This window comes from Polypterus senegalus, chromosome 15, assembly GCF_016835505.1.
Source record: "Polypterus senegalus isolate Bchr_013 chromosome 15, ASM1683550v1, whole genome shotgun sequence".
Taxonomy (NCBI): Eukaryota; Metazoa; Chordata; class Cladistia; order Polypteriformes; family Polypteridae; genus Polypterus; species Polypterus senegalus.
This window is the reverse complement of record NC_053168.1, coordinates 37,985,453-38,003,918: the sequence shown is the minus strand read 5'-3', so window position 1 is coordinate 38,003,918 and position 18,466 is coordinate 37,985,453. Positions and strand designations below refer to the sequence as shown.

Below are 18,466 nucleotides of genomic sequence, written 5' to 3'. Positions count from 1 at the left end.
TTCCCCGACTCGGTTGTTAATGACTACGCTTCTTAAACTGACTTCCTCCGCACTAAGAGGAGGCCTCGCCAGCAGCGATCACCACACAGAATCCATTCACTTCATGATATTCCTGCCCTCTGAAAATTTAGAATGCTAAAATATATACTTGATATCATTTTCATGATGAAATGCATTAAAGCATGTATTAAACATGTACAGTAGTGTGGCGGTAGTGCTGCTCCCTCGCAGTAAGGGGTTCCCAGGTGTATGTTCAGTGTAGAGAACTTTGTCAGGTGTGAGAAGGCTCCAAAAAACTGGATGTATGAATGGGTATCGCACAGGTTTAACTTCAATATTGTGTAAATGTTGGGTTTGTTATCTGGTGGTCGGAGACACAAACACAGAATTCAATGGATGTTCTTCTGAGCGGGCTTTCTTTATTGCATACGTGCTGTCTGTCTGATGTACCAAACCCTCAGCTCCTAACCTTCCTTTTTCTTTCTCCATCTAACCAATCGCCACACGATAAACGTCTTTTGTAAAATTAAAACTAGTTATAAACTTAGCCCACGGAATGTTCAGAACTTTAAAAAAATCTTTGTTATACATGTTTAATTATGCTATCCATTCAGGGTTGCGCCTATCCCAGCAAGCATTGTGTGCGAGGCAGGAGCAAATCCTGAATGCCAGCACATTGCAGGGTAAATACAAGCAACACATACACTAGCAGGGTCAATATAGCATAACAAAACAAGGCAGTTTACACCGGAGACCCCCTTGCTGTGAGGCAGCAGTGCAACCTGCACGCAACTGTTCCCCCAGACATGTACTCCAATGCATGCCTATTTAGCGGTGTGGCAGTGAAAAAGAGCCCCCGTGCAACACTTTCACTAATGCATGTACACTGTTGTATGTGATTAGCAGTGTAGCAGTGAAAAAGGACCCCCCTTGAACAGTTTCCTGCTGCGCCACGTTCTGAACGTCGTTTAGGCAGTTGTTGCGGTATAACAAAAATCCATATAACAAAAATGAAAAACTGTTTTCGGTATGAACCGGTATACCACCCAGCAGTAGTTGTCAGGTAAGGAGCTACTCAGGGCATCTCTCTCCTAGGAGGTTTTGTTTTGCTGATGTCCTTGCGCTTGTGTTTTAGCAGCTAAGCAACTTTGTTTCTTCAGAGGTTTCGTTTTGCCGATGTGCTCCCCTCTCATGTGTATTAGCGGCGGGAGGAAAATTAAAAGGATACAGTTTCGGCCTGAGGACGCTGCAAGCGGTGGTTGGAGGGGGGTGATTTTGCTGCTTGTGCAGTGTAGTGTCCCTCGGGCAGCTTCCGGCAGCAAGCATTGACCCATGCTCCATAGTCACCAGGGCCACAGCTATCGCTCGTGTGCAGGACGGAGGTTTGATGGGGCAGTTCTCTTCCTGCCCACTACGCCGCTGCAGCTACTGCTCCTGACTGGACGCAGGCTGGATGGAGTGGAGGGGGCCGTTTCACGGCCCGCCCACCACACACGGCTGCCCTGTTCTTTCTCGTAGGGCGGCTGGTAATGCTGCCAGCGGTGACCTGGTTGTGGCTGAACGGAGGCCATTGAGGGTGAATGGGGTGGCGGGGGGTAGCATTGTAGGGTGGCTGCCTGTTGAATGGGGGCGGTGGTTGGCGATTCACTACCCGCCTTTGGCTGCACCGTGTTCATGCTGCCCCCATTCCCTTGCTGTTGCGCACATAGCAGGTAGTTGTCTCTTGTCAGTACATCAGACATGTAATGGTGTGTACAGTGCTCTGCAGAAGAGCTCATCTTAACCTTTTGTCTTCACCCTTCAAGAATATCTCTGAAACACAAATCTGATACAAGTGCTGGTGATACAGCAAAGAGAAAAACCATCACCATTGAAAATAAAGTAGAAATAATAAAAAGGTCAGAGAGGGGTGAAACTCCATCATTCATTGGCAGAGCACTTGGTTACACTCGGTCAACAATAGCATTTATTAAAATAATGTACCTGTTCCAACTTACATACAAATTCAACTTAAGTACAAACTGACAGTCCTTATCTCGTACGTAACCCGGGGACTGCCTGTATATCTTTTTTCAAGTTTCTATAACTTTGCTAGGAAACAAAAAAGGAATAGTGCAAAAATAATATACATTTTTTGGAAGTGTAATCATTTTTGTTACTAAAATTCTGTCTACCCATGATAATGACAGTGGGTGTAAAATCTTTATTAATGTTACTTGATTACTTTAGGAAATTAATATTTATTAGTTTCTTGTATGGATTTAATGATATACCCAAGTATGATATTGAAATATTCTACCCAATCGTATTTAAATTTAGCTTTCATTGTTTCATTTCATTGTTGAAAGAGGCAGAAATGGTTTTACTAAGGACCTGATGCTTTGTTTCATTAATCTTATGAGAACAAGCTGTAAAATTAGTCATAACTTTTTGAAGCGATTCCATGGAGTGAAAAGAATCTGTTAATGCAATTAGAACATTATCTGCATAAATTCTAATCATATGTTCTGCAGGTCTAATCTGAACACCCTGAATTCCCGGATTAGAATGAATGTGTTCGGCAAAAGGCTTCATAATGAGAGCCAGTATTAAAGGCGAGATAAGGCAATCCTGTCTAGTCCTGTTTGAAATATCAAAGGGGGCTGACAGCAACCTCTCTGTAAAAACTCTAGCTCAAGATTTTGAATATAATAAAAGAATGGCTTTACAGATAGGTCCTTTGAGATTAAATTTACTTAGAAATTCAAACAAATATAAGCAAGGAACACAATCAAATGTTTTTTTCTGCATCAAGATCTAATAAAAGAATGAGTACAGATCTAATGATATCAATGAAACGTTTTGTGCTGTCTGGGCAGAATCAAAGCTAATCTTGAGGCAGTAATCTTAGCATATATTTTCACATCAGTATTTAGCAAAGAAATAGGCTGCACATTTGCAGGAGATGAAGATGGTTTGCTTGGTTTGGGGACCGTGACCACAATCGCTTCAAGCATTTCTTTAGGATAGTGTGCATTTAAAATCACTTCATTAAAAATATCACAGCGGTGAGGTATAAGCTGGCCTGCATATCCTCTTTAATAAAAGCCCTGTGTGCGTCCAGGTGTCCGTGTGTGTGTGTCTTCTGGTGAAGTGTGCATGTGCCGGGCCGGCACATGGCACCGTGCCCCGCCCATGCGCACGGCACCTTGGTCGCACACACACACTCGAAGCTGGGAACACAGTGAATGACCTATCTGCGGCAGCGCATAATAAGCAAATAAAGCACACACACTGGAAGCTGGGCACACAGTGAATGGCCTTGCCGCGGCAGCGCATGATCCTCTTTAATAAAAGCCCTGTGTGCGTCCAGGTGTCTGTGTGTGTGTCTTCTGGTGATGTGTGCATGTGCGGGCCCGCGACGCACATCGCACCGTGCACCGCCCATGCGCTTGGCACCTTGGTCGCACACACACTGAAAGCTGGGCACACAGTGAATGGCCTTGCCGCGGCAGCGCATGATAAGCAAATAAAAGACATAATTGCTGGGAGAGTGCTGATTAGGTAGTCGCGGCCACGCACATAAAATCCGTTGCTGGGGAAGACGCCACACATTCAATAATCAGCTACACGCCAGCACAGATTAAAATACTTGCTGGGGAACTGCACAGTACTTGCTGGGGAGACGACACAGTCATGATTATCAACTGCATGCCACACATTACATCAGTTGCTGGGGACACTCTGCTGATTGGCCACTGTTGTGACAGAAAATGAAAGTCATATTACGGACATCAAAGCCAGTATTACTGTCAGTGAAAATTACAGGCATTTTACGGAAATACAAACCAGTATTACTGCGAGAGAAATTTAAAGGCACACAATACACTGACGCATATTACAGCCACATACAAGCCAGTATTACTGTAAGAGAAAATATTACGGACATATCTACTAACAACATGCCTCCCAAAAAAAAAAAGGACACGTCAAGTAGGACAAAAGACACAGTCAATCAAATCCTATATAAGTAACATCTCCTGGAAGAACGGTCAGCTCAACAAGTAAACATCAACAAAAGAAAGGCTGAAAGACAAAAAAAAATACTAACAAATAGATTGATTGAAGAAAAAGAAAATGAGCGTCAGAAAAACGCTAAAAGAGAGAGACTCAGAAGAGCAAACCTTACAAAAAGTTGGCATTTACTTGCCAGAACCAGTATTCAGCCACGGTCAGTTATATGTTGCATTATCAAGAGTTAGAAGTTATCCAGATGATGTTGTCAAGGTTGTAGATGGTCCTGAACAAGGCAAACTCTTGCCAAACTCAGACAGAATATTTACAAGAAATGTTGTCTGTAATGAAATTTTATAGAAACATTTCATGAGGTAAAAAAACAGAAAATTTTTCCTAAATATCTTCTTCAGATAAGGTTTACACTAAGGAAATAATTATACTTACTGTATTGTCATACGTTTCTATTTTTATTATTATTTTACTTTAGGCTTCTTACAAAAATATTTTTGACAAAAAAAAATTAAGACAAGAAACAGAATGAGGTCAAGGTCCTTGCCATTTAATATAGACTGTTCTTACTAATGTTTATGCACTACTGTTCTAGCGCCCGTTATTGTAACGGGCTTAATGTCTAGTTTCTTATAATATTCATGAGTAAAACCATCACCTCCAGGACACTCAACTTCCTCTACATCAAACTCGTCAAACCATGTCTTGATGGCCCTTGCTTTGAGTACACTTTAGTGTTGTGCGGTACCAGTGGTAAAGTACCAAACTACCAGATTTTTAAAATGGTATTATTCCAGCATTTTGCAACATTTGATCTTACTCCATGAAAATGTCTTTTGTTTTTTTTAATAATAATAATAAAAAAAGCACTGAGCACAGACCATGTGTGCCAATTCTTTGCAAGGGTTGTATGAAGTTAGATGCAAATGCGTGGTTCTTGCATATGGACTTTTGGCAATAATCCAACTCCATATCAGTACTCGGTCTGTGTGACTAGCAGTGGAGGGCAGAGAGGAGGAAAGTGTATGTATCACAAGAGTCTAAAGTCAATTTGTGGAAGGTGCATGAAAGAAGAGGAGTCAAAAATTGTGGTGAGAACAAGAATTTGCTGGACTGCATTAACTGCATAGCTAAAACAGAACAACTCGGTGTGGGGGAGCAGTGCATGTGAGTACAAGAGGAAACAACGCAATATGCTGCAGCAGCACTTGTAAATAGAAGAGAGACAGGGAAGGAGCTGTACTTTTCAGAGCAGTTACACTAAAGTGGGAGACAGACACTACAGGGAAATCAGTCAGGTTGGAAAGTGACTAAAAAGCTTTAGGCTTTCCTTCATGGGTCGAGTGATGTGGCGGGTTTGAGCATCATGTGATATGAGCAAGGTTGATGGGTCAGGCTCATTTAGTGCTGTGTAAAGTGTCTCACCAGAATTCATCAGTAATATCAGTCACCATAATGTACATCTATGTTGTTCTTCCCTTCCTTGTTGTGATTATTACAAAATTTAAATAAATACACCACAATTCTGTTACTACAGTCAGTGTTCAGTTTTGTCAATGCTTTTTTTGGGTGAAAAAAACATTACATATGCAATTTATTCTGTGAAAAATAAGAAGTTATTGGTTTGGTATCGTTTTAGTACTGGTATTCAAGTTAAAATGTTAGCATTGAACCAACAATAGCTCTGAGGCACAGTCATGTAGAACAGAAAAGGGCCTTTCCCAAACTGTTGACACAAATTTCAAAGCATACAATTGTCCAAAATGTCTTTGTATGCTGCAGCATTCCAAGTACCCTTCATTGGGACAAAGGGGCATAGCCTAGACCATTATTCCTTCACCTCCAAACTTTACAATAGGAACTGTACAGTGCAATAAGTAGTGTTCTACGGGCTTTCGCCAAACTCAAATGTGTCCATCAGAATGGCGTGTAGATAGACATTTATGCTTTTAGTCCCCAAGTGGAAATATAGTGAAACGTAATGCGCCCAGCTGGTAGATCTCGAATAAGATGAGGAGATGAACTATAGAATGACCTCAGTCCTAGCTGGAATTTGAAACCCATTTTTGTCCAAACATAACCTTTGCACATTGTGGCCAAAAAGTTCTATTTTGAGTTCATCAGTCCACAGGACGCGTTAGTATTACAGTGCACCACCACTCCAAAGTGTGTTAAATCTTCATGAAGGTCTTTTGCAGTAAGGTGGGGTTTTTTATTTGCCTTTCTAGCAATCTAATGAGCAGTGCTTTCAGAAAGTTTTCTTGGCTTTCCAGACCTCAGCTTGACCTCCACTGTTCCTGTTACAGTAACTGCTATTTCTTAGTATCATTACAAACTTAGGAAACTGCCACCTGAAAACTCTTTGCTAACTTCTTGTAGCTTTCTCCTGCGTTGTGAACATCTGTTCTTTTATTTTTCAGAGTGTTAGGCAGCTGCTCAGAGAAGCTTATGGTTGGTGATTGTTTGAACAAGGTTTGAGTAGTCCAAGAATTTATACAGTTTAGCAGTTTTGGGTTTCCTAATGATGACTATCAACAAACCATAACAAGCTAATTAAGGTCTGAGACCTCAGATATACACTGCGTTCCAAATTATTATGCAAATTGTATTTAAGTGTCATGAAGATTAAATATTTTGTTTTTCAATTAAACTCATGGATGGTATTGTGTCTCAGGGCTCTTTTGATCACTGAAATCAATCTCGGACACCTGTGATAATTAGTTTGCCAGGTGAGCCCAATTAAAGGAAAAACTACTAAAGAAGGATGTTCCACATTATTAAGCAGACCACCATTTTCAAGCAATAAGGGAAAGAAAAAGGATCTCTCTCCTGCCGAAAAGCATGAAATAGTTGAATGCCTTGGACAAGGTATGAAAACCTTAGATATTTCACGAAAACTTAAGTGTGATCATCGTACTGTTAAGATTTGTGGTTGACTCAGAACTGCAGAAAAACGCAAAATGAGGAAGGTTTCTGTCAGACAAATGCACTGGATTAAGTGAGCAGCTGCTAAAACGCCATTACCAAGCAGCAAACAGGTATTTGAAGCTGCTGGTGCCTCTCGAGTCCCGCGAACATCAAGGAGCAGGATCCTCCAGTGGATCGTAGTTATGCATAAACCTTCTATTTGACTACCCCTAACCAATGCTCACAAGTAGAAATGGCTGCAGTGTGCCCAGAACTACATGAGGACTAATTTTCAAACAGTGTTGCTTACAGATGAGTGCCATGCAACACTGGATGGTCCAGATGGATGGAGTGGTGGATGGTTGGTGGACGGCCACCATGTCCCAACAAAGCTGCGACATCAGCAAGGAGGTGGCAGAGTCATGTTTTGGACCGGAATAATGGGGAGAGAGCTGGTCGGCCCCTTTAGGGTCCTTGAAGGGGTGAAAATTACCTCGGAAAAGTATGTGGAGTTTCTGACTGACCACTTTCTTCCATGGTACAAAAAGAAGAACCGTGCTTTCCATAACAAAATCATCTTCGTGCATGACCATGCACCATCTCATGCTGCAAAAAATACCTCTGCATCATTGTTGCTATCGGCATAAAAGGAGAGAAACTCAGGTGTGGCCCCCATCCTCCCCTGACCTCAATCCTATTGAGAACTTTTGGAGCATTTTCAAGCAAAAGATCTATGAGGGTGGGAGGCAGTTTACATCCAAACAGTAGCTCTGTGAGACTATTCTGACATCCTGCAAAGAAATTCATGCAGAAACTCTCCAAAAACTCACAAGTTCAATGGATGCAAGAATTGTGAAGCTTCTATCAAATAAGGGGTCCTATGTTAATATTTAACTTGACCTGTTAAAATGTTTTTGATTGAAGTAGCTTTTGATTTCAGTAAATATGACCTCGTAATGCTGCAAATTCAACAAATGACCATTTTCAGTTCTTTATAACCTATAAAATGTTTTGAAACTCTTTTGTGCGTAATAATTTGGAACAGTGCATTTTAAGTTTATTTTTGAAAAACATACCGTTATCATTAGGAGGTTTGTTCAGTAACATTCAAATTACACTCTAATGGTTGATGACTCAAAAATTTTGCTGAGTTCCACTTGCATCGACTATTTAGGAAAATCAGAGAAAAATATCATTTGCATAATAATTTGGAACGCAGTGTATTGGGGTGCCCAAACTTGGTGCTACTTTTTTCACTGTACAATTGTACCAAATAAAATAAATACACTAATCTTGCACTAAACGTTTTTAATTTTATGCCTTTTGGTGATCAGTTCATCCTCTGCTCACTAAGTTATTCACAGTAACAGACATTTGCATGCCATTCTATAGGGTGGTCCAGATCTAATTATGCAATTTTCATTACGCTATAACTTACTAAGTTTTTATTAAATAGATAATCACCCGAAAAATCCCCAGACCATCGAGAAGCATGCAAACTGACGGCATGAAGAATCATCTTCGCACCAAACTGGAATCGTCCCCGCATAAATCAAAGTCATCCAGACAATCTGGATCTGCATAGTTAGATCTGGACCACCCTGTACATATATTACCCATTTAAAATACTATGTTTGAGTTACTGAAAACAATTTATTTGAATAATTGATCATTTGAAAAATGCAGATACTGTTCATTCTGCCTCATATGATCTGTATGTTAGTATTAATAATTAAAGAAGAAAGATTGTACAGTGATGTACTGTAAGGAACAAAAATTTAATGGATAGTGACACTGCCGGCGAGTAAGGCTTTACACCTGCTTCCTGTGCTGGTTTGGTGCTGCTCCCCATAGCTATTGACTAAGCTCCACAGAAAGCATTTGAATTTATTTTATGGGGAAACTTCTAATCATCACTTCTACTCCTCTTGCACTTAAAGTACAACAGTCCACCTTTTAAAGGTTTCAGCCACAAGTAAGACTTGTCATCACTTTTTTTTTTATTTGCAAAAAAACTAATCCTTTAATAGTAATCTCAATTCATTTACATTCTTACATATTAAAGGATAAGTTTCGTGTTTTTACAACTTGATGTTATTTCTTCACAAATATAGTGTATATGCATATACCACTCAAAATGGTTTTCTAAAGTCAAACGTTTCCAATACATTTTTAAAAATTTCCAACCTGCATGGGCACTTTACAGTGAAAACAATGTGGCACAATGCACCAGAAAGTAAAAGCCTAAAAACTTACCGAATATGTTGTCGGGGATTCCAGGGGCAACGACCCGGCCGGGATGCCGTGAGGGACCGGAAGAGGGTCAAAGCCTACCCTGGATCACGTGGGGGCCGCCTTCCTGGTTGCTCTTGGGGCCACGGGTACAGGGCATGGAAGCTCCACCCTGTAGGGGCCCGTGGTCACCGCCAGGAGGCGCCCCAATGCCTTGGGGACCTGTTACCCCAGCACTTCCGCCACACCAGGAAGTGCTGGGGGGAAGATTTAGGACGGCACCTGGAGAGCTGCCGGGAGGACAGCCGGCACTTCCGCCACCCTGGGGCGTGGCCAAGGGAGGAATGCCGGGAACACCTGGGGCTCATCCGGGGACTGCATAAAAGGGGCCGTCTCCATTCATTCAGGGCTGGAGTCGGGCGGAAGAAGGACGAGGCAGAGAGAGTGTGGAGGCGGCCCGAAGAAAGGCATTGAGTGGCCAGGACTGAGTTGGGGTTTGTGCACTGGACTTTATATTTGTAAATATTTATAGTTTAAATAAACGTGTGGTGGTAAAAATCAACATGTCCGCCTGTCTGTGTCCGGGTCAGCTCCACAATGTCCTCTTTGAATTTTGATAAAAGAAAACATGTCTTACATGTTTCTGATGCATGCTTGTGACAACAAAAGGAATGAGGAAATAATTTTATCACATAATCCTAGTACTACTTTTCACAGGGAAGGATATGTTTTTATTCACTTGTGGGAGTTCTCACATAGTACTGTTGACAAAAACAGATCCAAGATTTATGCAGTGGTTTCACATGTAAAACTCCTTTAATAGTATTGTTTGTATTGTACATGTAACACTTGTACAAGGGGACAAATAGCACTGTTAATTTATTTCAGATACCCCCTGTTAAAACTCTGTGTCTCTGCTTGAAGGTATTTATATTTGCTCACTGGCACTTACTAGTATACATTCAAAGATGCTCAGAGGTTGCCTGTTCATTTCATGCAGCAAAATGCTATGGAGAAGTAGCTGATTCATCTCATGTAACCCCACCTTGTGTGTTGTCCTCAGTAGTGCTCTGCGTTTCTGTTTGCTGGCATGTACTTAGTGAGGATTGAAAGGTACACAAAGCCAACTTCATCCCTTATGACCACACAGTTGTGAAGGGGGAGAATTGACTCCCCAACTCAAATATTGACCGCTTATTGTGAAATTTAGTTTAACCAATTTAACTAAACTGCAGGATTTGTTTGGTCTTGACTTAATTGGTTATAAGAAAATGAGTATTTACAAATGGCTACTGTATAGTGATTTTAAATAAGAAAAACTTGATTTCTTATACATATAAACTACATGGAAAGGGCTTTTAATTGTCAGCTGTTTAGAACATTAGGGTCTATTTATATTTGTAGATTGTGTATAATTTAAACAAAAATGGGGCAATAAAATTTGATTGCTAGAACATTTGCATTTGATAGAGAATTGTTGCTGTTTTCTCAGCTTTTTTTGTGCGTTTTAAAAGGTAGATGTTAATTGTAAATGTTTTTAATAAGCATAAAATTTATGGTTTTAATTTGAGTATACAATATGTATTCTTTTTATTAAAGTTATGTTTTGTTTTTTTTTCTCCTCTCTCTCCCTGCCCCCCATTTCCTGTATGGCTTTTGTTGCTCCATATGTGGAATATGGATATGGCTCATGAATATATTGATTTTGGTCACTTTTTCCCTGGTTCTGCAATGCTGAAATGATGCCTTCCAAAGTAGCTGTAAGTATCATGACACTTTAATGTTCCTAATTCATAATAGCTCAAATTTTCATAGCAGTCTGTTTCTTATTAAGATGGGTTCCTGTTTAGAAGCAAACTTTATACCTAATGCCATTTTCAACATAATTTTCCAAATTTTTTTTGTAATTCAAAGTATATAAAATTTAAAAATTACTGTAAAAAAGTACCCTTTCGCAAAACAACAGAAACTTTGTAGTATAAAAACCATCAAGTCACTATTATATATAAATTAGCAACAACACGCTTTCTTTATATGCGTTTTCCTGTTATTCAAGTATTTTTTGAGGAGGAGAATGTTTGTTTATTTTGTTTCATTAAACTTCAAGCAAACGGACAGGTGATTTTATCATCGTACAGTAAGTGTGAAAGTGATGATGAAGCACCCAGTTCTAATGCCAAGACAGATTCTTTGGTCTAAACATAAATGGACAGGTTCATATGGTTTTGCTGGAGCATAGCCTTTACAGTTGGATTTCTTGCTTCTGATCGGTGTTCTACAGGTTTTGTGCATTATTTCCTTCTGTGACTGAACACACAACCTTTCTAACTTTAGCAAGAGCATGGACTTTTAAAGACAAAATGTCTGCCCTTTTAAAATGGCTTTTGTGATTTGCTACTTTGCCTTATTATTTCAACATAAACTTTAGGTAAGAGAAGTTGATTATATAAAGATACTGTACTAGAGATGGAAATGATCTGAATTGGAGTTGTTCTTCACCTGTAATCTTCCAGTCAGTAATTTGGAGAGGTTAGATAGATTTGATTAGCAAACTTCTTGGGCCTAATGGCTTCCTCTTATCAAAACGTTTCTTAATGTTCTAATTGCTCATAGAATGAGAGTACAAAAAGTAACCATTTTATCAATGTGAGGTCATAACATGAAACTGTTAAATATAGTTTGATTTATCAATGCAACTAATTGTTTTACTGATCAGATACTTTTTTTGATTAATTAGCTTTTTTTAAAAAAGCAACAATTGTAAAAAAAGTGCAAGCATTGTTTTATTATTATTAACTTTAAGGTCAGTCCTAACACTTTCAAAGCTGTTGTCGACATCAAGGGCTATAATGCTGAAACCATTGTTAAGAAAAGTTCCAAAGAATTTGTTTGATTTTTATCCGCTAAGTGACAATAGAGACTTTAAAATGAAGTGTTAAATCAATTACTGGCTGTTGCTAACATCAAGAGAAATGCTTTTCAAAAGAAGTTTTGCATATTGTTGATGACTATGACTCTGTACTTTTGGATAAGGATTTTGAACTGCCAAGAGAAAGTGACATTGAGAGTGCTGCTAGCTTATCCTCAAGTGTGAGTGAGGGCTGTTAGTTCAATGTGTTTTGTTTTCATTTGCTCCCACATCATGGTTGTATTCCTGTATTGAGTTCATTTTTACAGGTAACTGTAAAAGAGTGATTTCTTACCAGATGCAAAGTAAAAACGAGTCCTTTGCTCTTCAACCTACCATATTTACATTATCTGTTCCCATTCATATTTCAAAATATGAGTAACATTACTCTTGGTCAATAAAGTGACATAAGTAATACATACAAGGCTAGAATTTCAAGTGTAACAAAGCGGGACTCCATCCCCCCCAGCCCGCCCTAATGTAATAACAAATGTAGGAGTTTTTATTAGCTTGGTGGGTGATTTAAGTATAGGGTTTTTAAATAATATGATCATCATAAAGTACTTTTTTATCTATCGTGTTGACATTAAAAAGTTATTCACTGACATTTTCTCTCCAATAACTAAATACTGCTTAAAATCAATGCTAAAAATAAAGATTCAAAAATTATTCTTGATCATTGCCAAATGTATTACTGAATACCATGAGATTTTCATTTGCACAAACTGTCGTAACATATTTTCAAGTCAGGTTTGTGAAGTTTGCTCTTGTGCGATGTATATTTACATCAGTATATAGAGAATATATTAGCTGATCAATAATTGAACGAATCACTTAGCTTTTGATCAAAATTGGGTGGTTTTTCCTTGTTGTGAAACCGTCAATTGGCTAGTAACTAGCCGATTGGGCTGCCAGTTTTAGATAAATAGATACTTTATTAATCCCAAGGGGAAATTCACATAATCCAGCAGCAGTATACTGATACAAAGAAACAATATTTTGTGACGTAGAATAAGTTAAACTGATGGGGTGCGCAATGCTGACAGAATGCAAAAAGTGGAAACTGCTGAAGAAAATATCTGCTGTTTGGAAGGATTTTAAAAGTGTCTGAATTGGTGACTGAAAGTTTGTAATGAAAAAGTTATTTTAATGTGGATTAAAAGCAAATAAGTTTGGCACAACTAAATTAGTTCAACAATTGCAATCAAGTAGATCACTTTGCAGAATTATACAGACTTTCAGCAATGGAGTGAAAGCTGTAAAATCGCTAAGGAACCAAATCTGTCTCAGCTATCAGTTATGGAATATGACTGGGACAGCAAAAAATTAAAGTGAATTATTAATTAAATAATGGAGTTCATTATTTCCGATAACTAAGTATTTTCTCATATATCCCCAATATAAAAAAAAAAAACACACTCGCCTGCCAAACTATTTTCTAAAATATTTTCTGTATATCACTGTGCTTTTGGACCTTCAGTTGCAGGACACATTCACACACACACACACTCTCATGAGGCCAATCTGAAGTGGTCTGTAATCCCAACATACAATAAACTTAAGTCAATTAAAAAATAAAAGTAATATATAGTATGTGCAGAGGAACCTATGACTAGTTTGGGGAAAACCCATGCAGACCATGCAAAGAGTGCAGTTTAAATGCATTTCTCAATAACGGGACAGTTTGCACTCTGAGGGCCTGGGAAAAGTGAATTAAAAAAAAAAAAAAAATGAATATGCCCAGTGGCTGACTTGTTTGTCACAGGTTGTACGCTGTGATGACATTACCGTTGGGCTTTGAAAAACTTGAAAGCAAGGTGAATAATTTAATAAAAGAACTTTTACCCTGTTATCTATGGCTTTTGAGATAAATATTTGTAACTTATGTTGGTGTATAAGAGTGTAGCACATTGTGGAAAGCAGAGAGCAATTTTATTTATTTATTTTTTTAATGTGGTCAGATAGTCAACTGTCATTTAATTTTGTTCTATGCAATACTAAATACAAGTGTCATCAAAAGTAAATGAATAGCAGGGTGCATGTATGTATGTACTTGTGGCAATTTCAGGTCCTTTTCAGATACAACTTAATATAAAGAAGACACTTTCCTTATAACAGTACAGAGCTGCAACTTAATATATTTCTGCATAAGTATTATGAGGTGTGTTTTGTGTGATTCAAGTAATCCTGTATTTTATATAAATTATACTTTTAAATGTGGAACACTATAAGGTAAATGATTGCTACTGACAGTTGATTGGTCACATCATTTTGTTCTTGAAACATGTATTAATCATGTTTTTCTTTGCTCAGAGCTAATTCCTTAATAAGAAAAAAGTGGAAAAGTTTTTTTTTTTTTTATTTGAAAGCACCCCAGGATTAGCCTTCTTTATTAAATTTAACCATGCAGGTTCCTTCAATCCCTAATTGAAACTGAAGCTCTCACATAAATGTATTGGTAACTCTATTTATCACTGATTATTATGATGACATTGATTAGTTCTTACAGGCCTATTTGGATCAAACCAAATGCACATGATACAGAAACTTATGTGAAATATTGCTTTGACACAACCTAAAAAGATGTCCTTATCAAATACTGTATTTATCCCAGGCATGTAGGTGTAAGTAGTCAAGGGCATATGTAAACAAAGCTGGAGTCACACATGCCAGGAGACCTGATCCATTAACATTCCATGGCTATATTTCAGGAATGTACTAGACCTCATTATGTACAGTGGTGTGAAAAACTATTTGCCCCCTTCCTGATTTCTTATTCTTTTGCATGTTTGTCACACAAAATGTTTCTGATCATCAAACACATTTAACCATTAGTCAAATATAACACAAGTAAACACAAAATGCAGTTTTTAAATGATGGTTTTTATTTAGGGAGAAAAAATCCAAACCTACATGGCCCTGTGTGAAAAAGTAATTGCCCCTTGTTCAAAAATAACCTAACTGTGGTGTATCACACCTGAGTTCAATTTCCGTAGCCACCCCCAGGCCTGATTACTGCCACACCTGTTTCAATCAAGAAATCACTTAAATAGGAGCTGCCTGACACAGAGAAGTAGACCAAAAGCACCTCAAAAGCTAGACATCATGCCAAGATCCAAAGAAATTCAGGAACAAATGAGAACAGAAGTAATTGAGATCTATCAGTTTGGTAAAGGTTATAAAGCCATTTCTAAAGCTTTGGGACTGCAGCGAACCACAGTGAGAGCCATTATCCACAAATGGCAAAAACATGGAACAGTGGTGAACCTTCCCAGGAGTGGCCGGCCGACCAAAATTACCCCAAGAGCGCAGAGGCGACTCATCCGAGAGGTCACAAAGACCCCAGGACAACGTCTAAAGAACTGCAGGCCTCACTTACCTCAATTAAGGTCAGTGTTCACGACTCCACCATAAGAGAGAGACTGGGCAAAACGGCCTGCATGGCAGATTTCCAAGACGCAAACCACTGTTAAGCAAAAGAACATTAGGGCTCGTCTCAATTTTGCTAAGAAATATCTCAATGATTGCCAAGACTTTTGGGAAAATACCTTGTGGACTGATGAGACAAAAGTTGAACTTTTTGGAAGGCAAATGTCCCGTTACATCTGGCTTAAAAGGAACACAGCATTTCAGAAAAGAACATCATACCAACAGTAAAATATGGTGGTGGTAGTGTGATGGTCTGGGGTTGTTTTGCTGCTTCAGGACCTGGAAGGCTTGCTGTGATAGATGGAACCATGAATTCTACTGTCTAACAAAAAATCCTGAAGGAGAATGTCCGGCCATCTGATCGTCAACTCAAGCTGAAGCGATCTTGGGTGCTGCAACAGGACAATGACCCAAAACACACCAGCAAATCCACCTCTGAATGGCTGAAGAAAAACAAAATGAAGACTTTGGAGTGGCCTAGTCAAAGTCCTGACCTGAATCCAATTGAGATGCTATGGCATGACCTTAAAAAGGCGGTTCATGCTAGAAACCCCTCAAATAAAGCTGAATTACAACAATTCTGCAAAGATGAGTGGGCCAAAATTCCTCCAGAGCTGTAAAGACTCATTGCAAGTTATCATAACGCTTGATTGCAGTTATTGCTGCTAAGGGTGGCCCAACCAGTTATTAGGTTCAGGGGGCAATTACCTTTTCACACAGGGCCATGTAGGTTTGGATTTTTTCTCCTAAATAATAAAACCATCATTTAAAAACTGCATTTTGTGTTTACTTGTGTTATATTTGACTAATGGTTAAATGTGTTTGATGATCAGAAACATTTTGTGTGACAAACATGCAAAAGAATAAGAAATGAGGAAGGGGGCAAATAGTTTTTCACACCACTGTATATGAGTGTATAGGAAGATGTGGAAGTGTTGTGCAATTCGTGGGTCCAACAAACAAAATGTCATAACGGCCTACTACTTGTTGACTGTGGCTTGAGTAAACTTCTTTTAAGAGGCGCTGGCATTGTATACGACTAACTTCATTTTGTGGACAATTGTTAATTGTTAGTTAATTAAAAGGTGTTTGGAAATTAGTACAAATTTGAAGTACAGAAATTGCTGCTTTAGTCAAGCCAAAGTTTAGCACAGCTCTTCACAATTTGCGTTTTGCTAACTGTTTTCTGTCAGCAATTTAGAGTGCACAGTACTATTTGTTTTAGATGGCATCTTTGTCATCTGAGTACATTGGGTGTAAAAAAAAAAATAGATATGCAGTAGCACTGAACCATTGCTGTTTATATATAGAAGAGAGTTTTCATAAAGGCAACTCCCATCTGCTTTTAAAAAAAGGATTTGGCCATCTGTTACACATATCCAGCTGTAGTCCTGTTTGCTTCTATCAGTACCTTAAGTGTTATTTTGCTCCTCTTTGTGGTTGATAAATTTGGTCGTGTTCTTTGTTTATGAGCAAAACAAGTTTTTAAAACTTCTGTAAAGATTTTTGTTTTTTTAAGTTTACCCTGCTGACCAGTGTTTTAACACTAGAATTACCAGAGCCTGCAAAAAAACTCGTAGATCTGGCCCTCCTTAAATCACACCTTTCCGTCAGCGTCTTTTGTCCTGTAAATGTGCAGATAAAGACAAGCAGCAAGCAGCCTGCTATTCCATCCCCTCACCGCCGCAGAACGTGCACAGTTCTCCCAGCTCTTGCCTTCATTATCTGGGAGTGAAGTGCAGGTGTTTTAGAGTGCACTGTAGTTGTCATTAGTGTAGTGAATAATTGCAGATGAATTTTTTTTAAGATAGGTGTAATTTAACTGCTGCTGTTCAATTCAGTGCTCTGTCACTAAGATGCTTGGATATTTGTTGAAGGATGCAGCAAAACTGCATTGACACCACAGTCAAAAATGGCAAATTCAATTAGGTACTAGATACTCTCTGCATCTGAAATGGGTACAAGATGTAGTTTAAAATCATGAATTTGTATAATCCATGCAACATTTTAGATAAGGGAAAAAGGTAATGCAGAAAAAGAAGCTAAAAACATGGTGAACAACTACAGCTGTGGTTGCATATATTGTACGAGGAAATGCATTTTAGAGAAGCAGAAGGTTTTTAAATTTGTGGAAGAGTTGTGGATTGAAGTTTGTCAAGTAATTGGAATTGTGGGACTTAGATGCTACTTCCTAAAGGAGAGCTTTTCTCTTGAGAGCTTTTAAAGACTATTTCATTTCAAAGCACCATGCTTTGATCTTTGAGCTGACTCCCTTTCTTGGAGGTTTAAATCTACTCCTAGTCATCTGCCAGTTTAAATTTTTTTTCCTCTGATAAGAATGCATCACTTGAGAGACTGCTGTTTGGAATTTTGTATTTTTCAGTGGACTAATTACTCTTCATTGGTCTTACTTAACACAGCCTTCTTGAATCTATTCATGATGAAAAGGTTGCTGCAGACAGATTTTCTCAAGGTGTTGTTTTGCCATTTTTTGCAATTTGGTATAGGTGGGATGTTCTGGGGCTCTTTGAAGCAAAAGTCATCTTGACTGTGATGTTTTATGTTACTTTTTCAGTCTTGGCTGAATTTGCAAAATCTTACTTTTATCCGGCCATTTTTATAAGACTCATTGTTTTGCCTACTACTAAAGTATGTCTTTTTTGGCAAAATGGTATTCAGATGCTTAATCATTAAGTAGGGGTGGATCTTTATGTAATTAGTATTTCAGCTAATATAAGTACATCTTCAAAATTAAAAAAAAAAAAAATCATAGAGCATAAGCAGAAGGATGCATGGAAGAGGCTCTACCTAATTTTCATTTGGGTACTTAGTAGCAGTTGTCTCTGCTTTTATGATGTTGGTGGCAGTCACATAGTTATGAGGATTTGAGTACACACCTCCAAGTTTAGCCGTTAATGTAAGATCTGGAAAGTGCATGTTACACTTGTATATCACAGATTTTGATTTTTAATCTGTCATAATATC

General features: G+C 38.6%; 1 protein-coding gene across 5 annotated transcripts in view; it reads left to right on the top strand.

Annotated features, from left to right (window-relative positions):
* Positions 1-18,466, top strand: part of sept7a (septin 7a) — a 132,494-nt gene that overhangs the window by 27,817 nt on the left and 86,211 nt on the right. Inside the window, exon 1 of one of the 5 annotated variants that reach the window (XM_039737693.1) lies at positions 10,872-10,904. The exons of the other annotated variants lie outside the window; for them this stretch is intronic. Within the exon in view, the coding sequence (XP_039593627.1) occupies positions 10,884-10,904 (21 nt within the window). The 5' untranslated portion in view covers positions 10,872-10,883. Of the gene's footprint in view, positions 1-10,871; positions 10,905-18,466 lie in introns of those variants that run through there. 5 annotated transcript variants of the gene reach the window in all.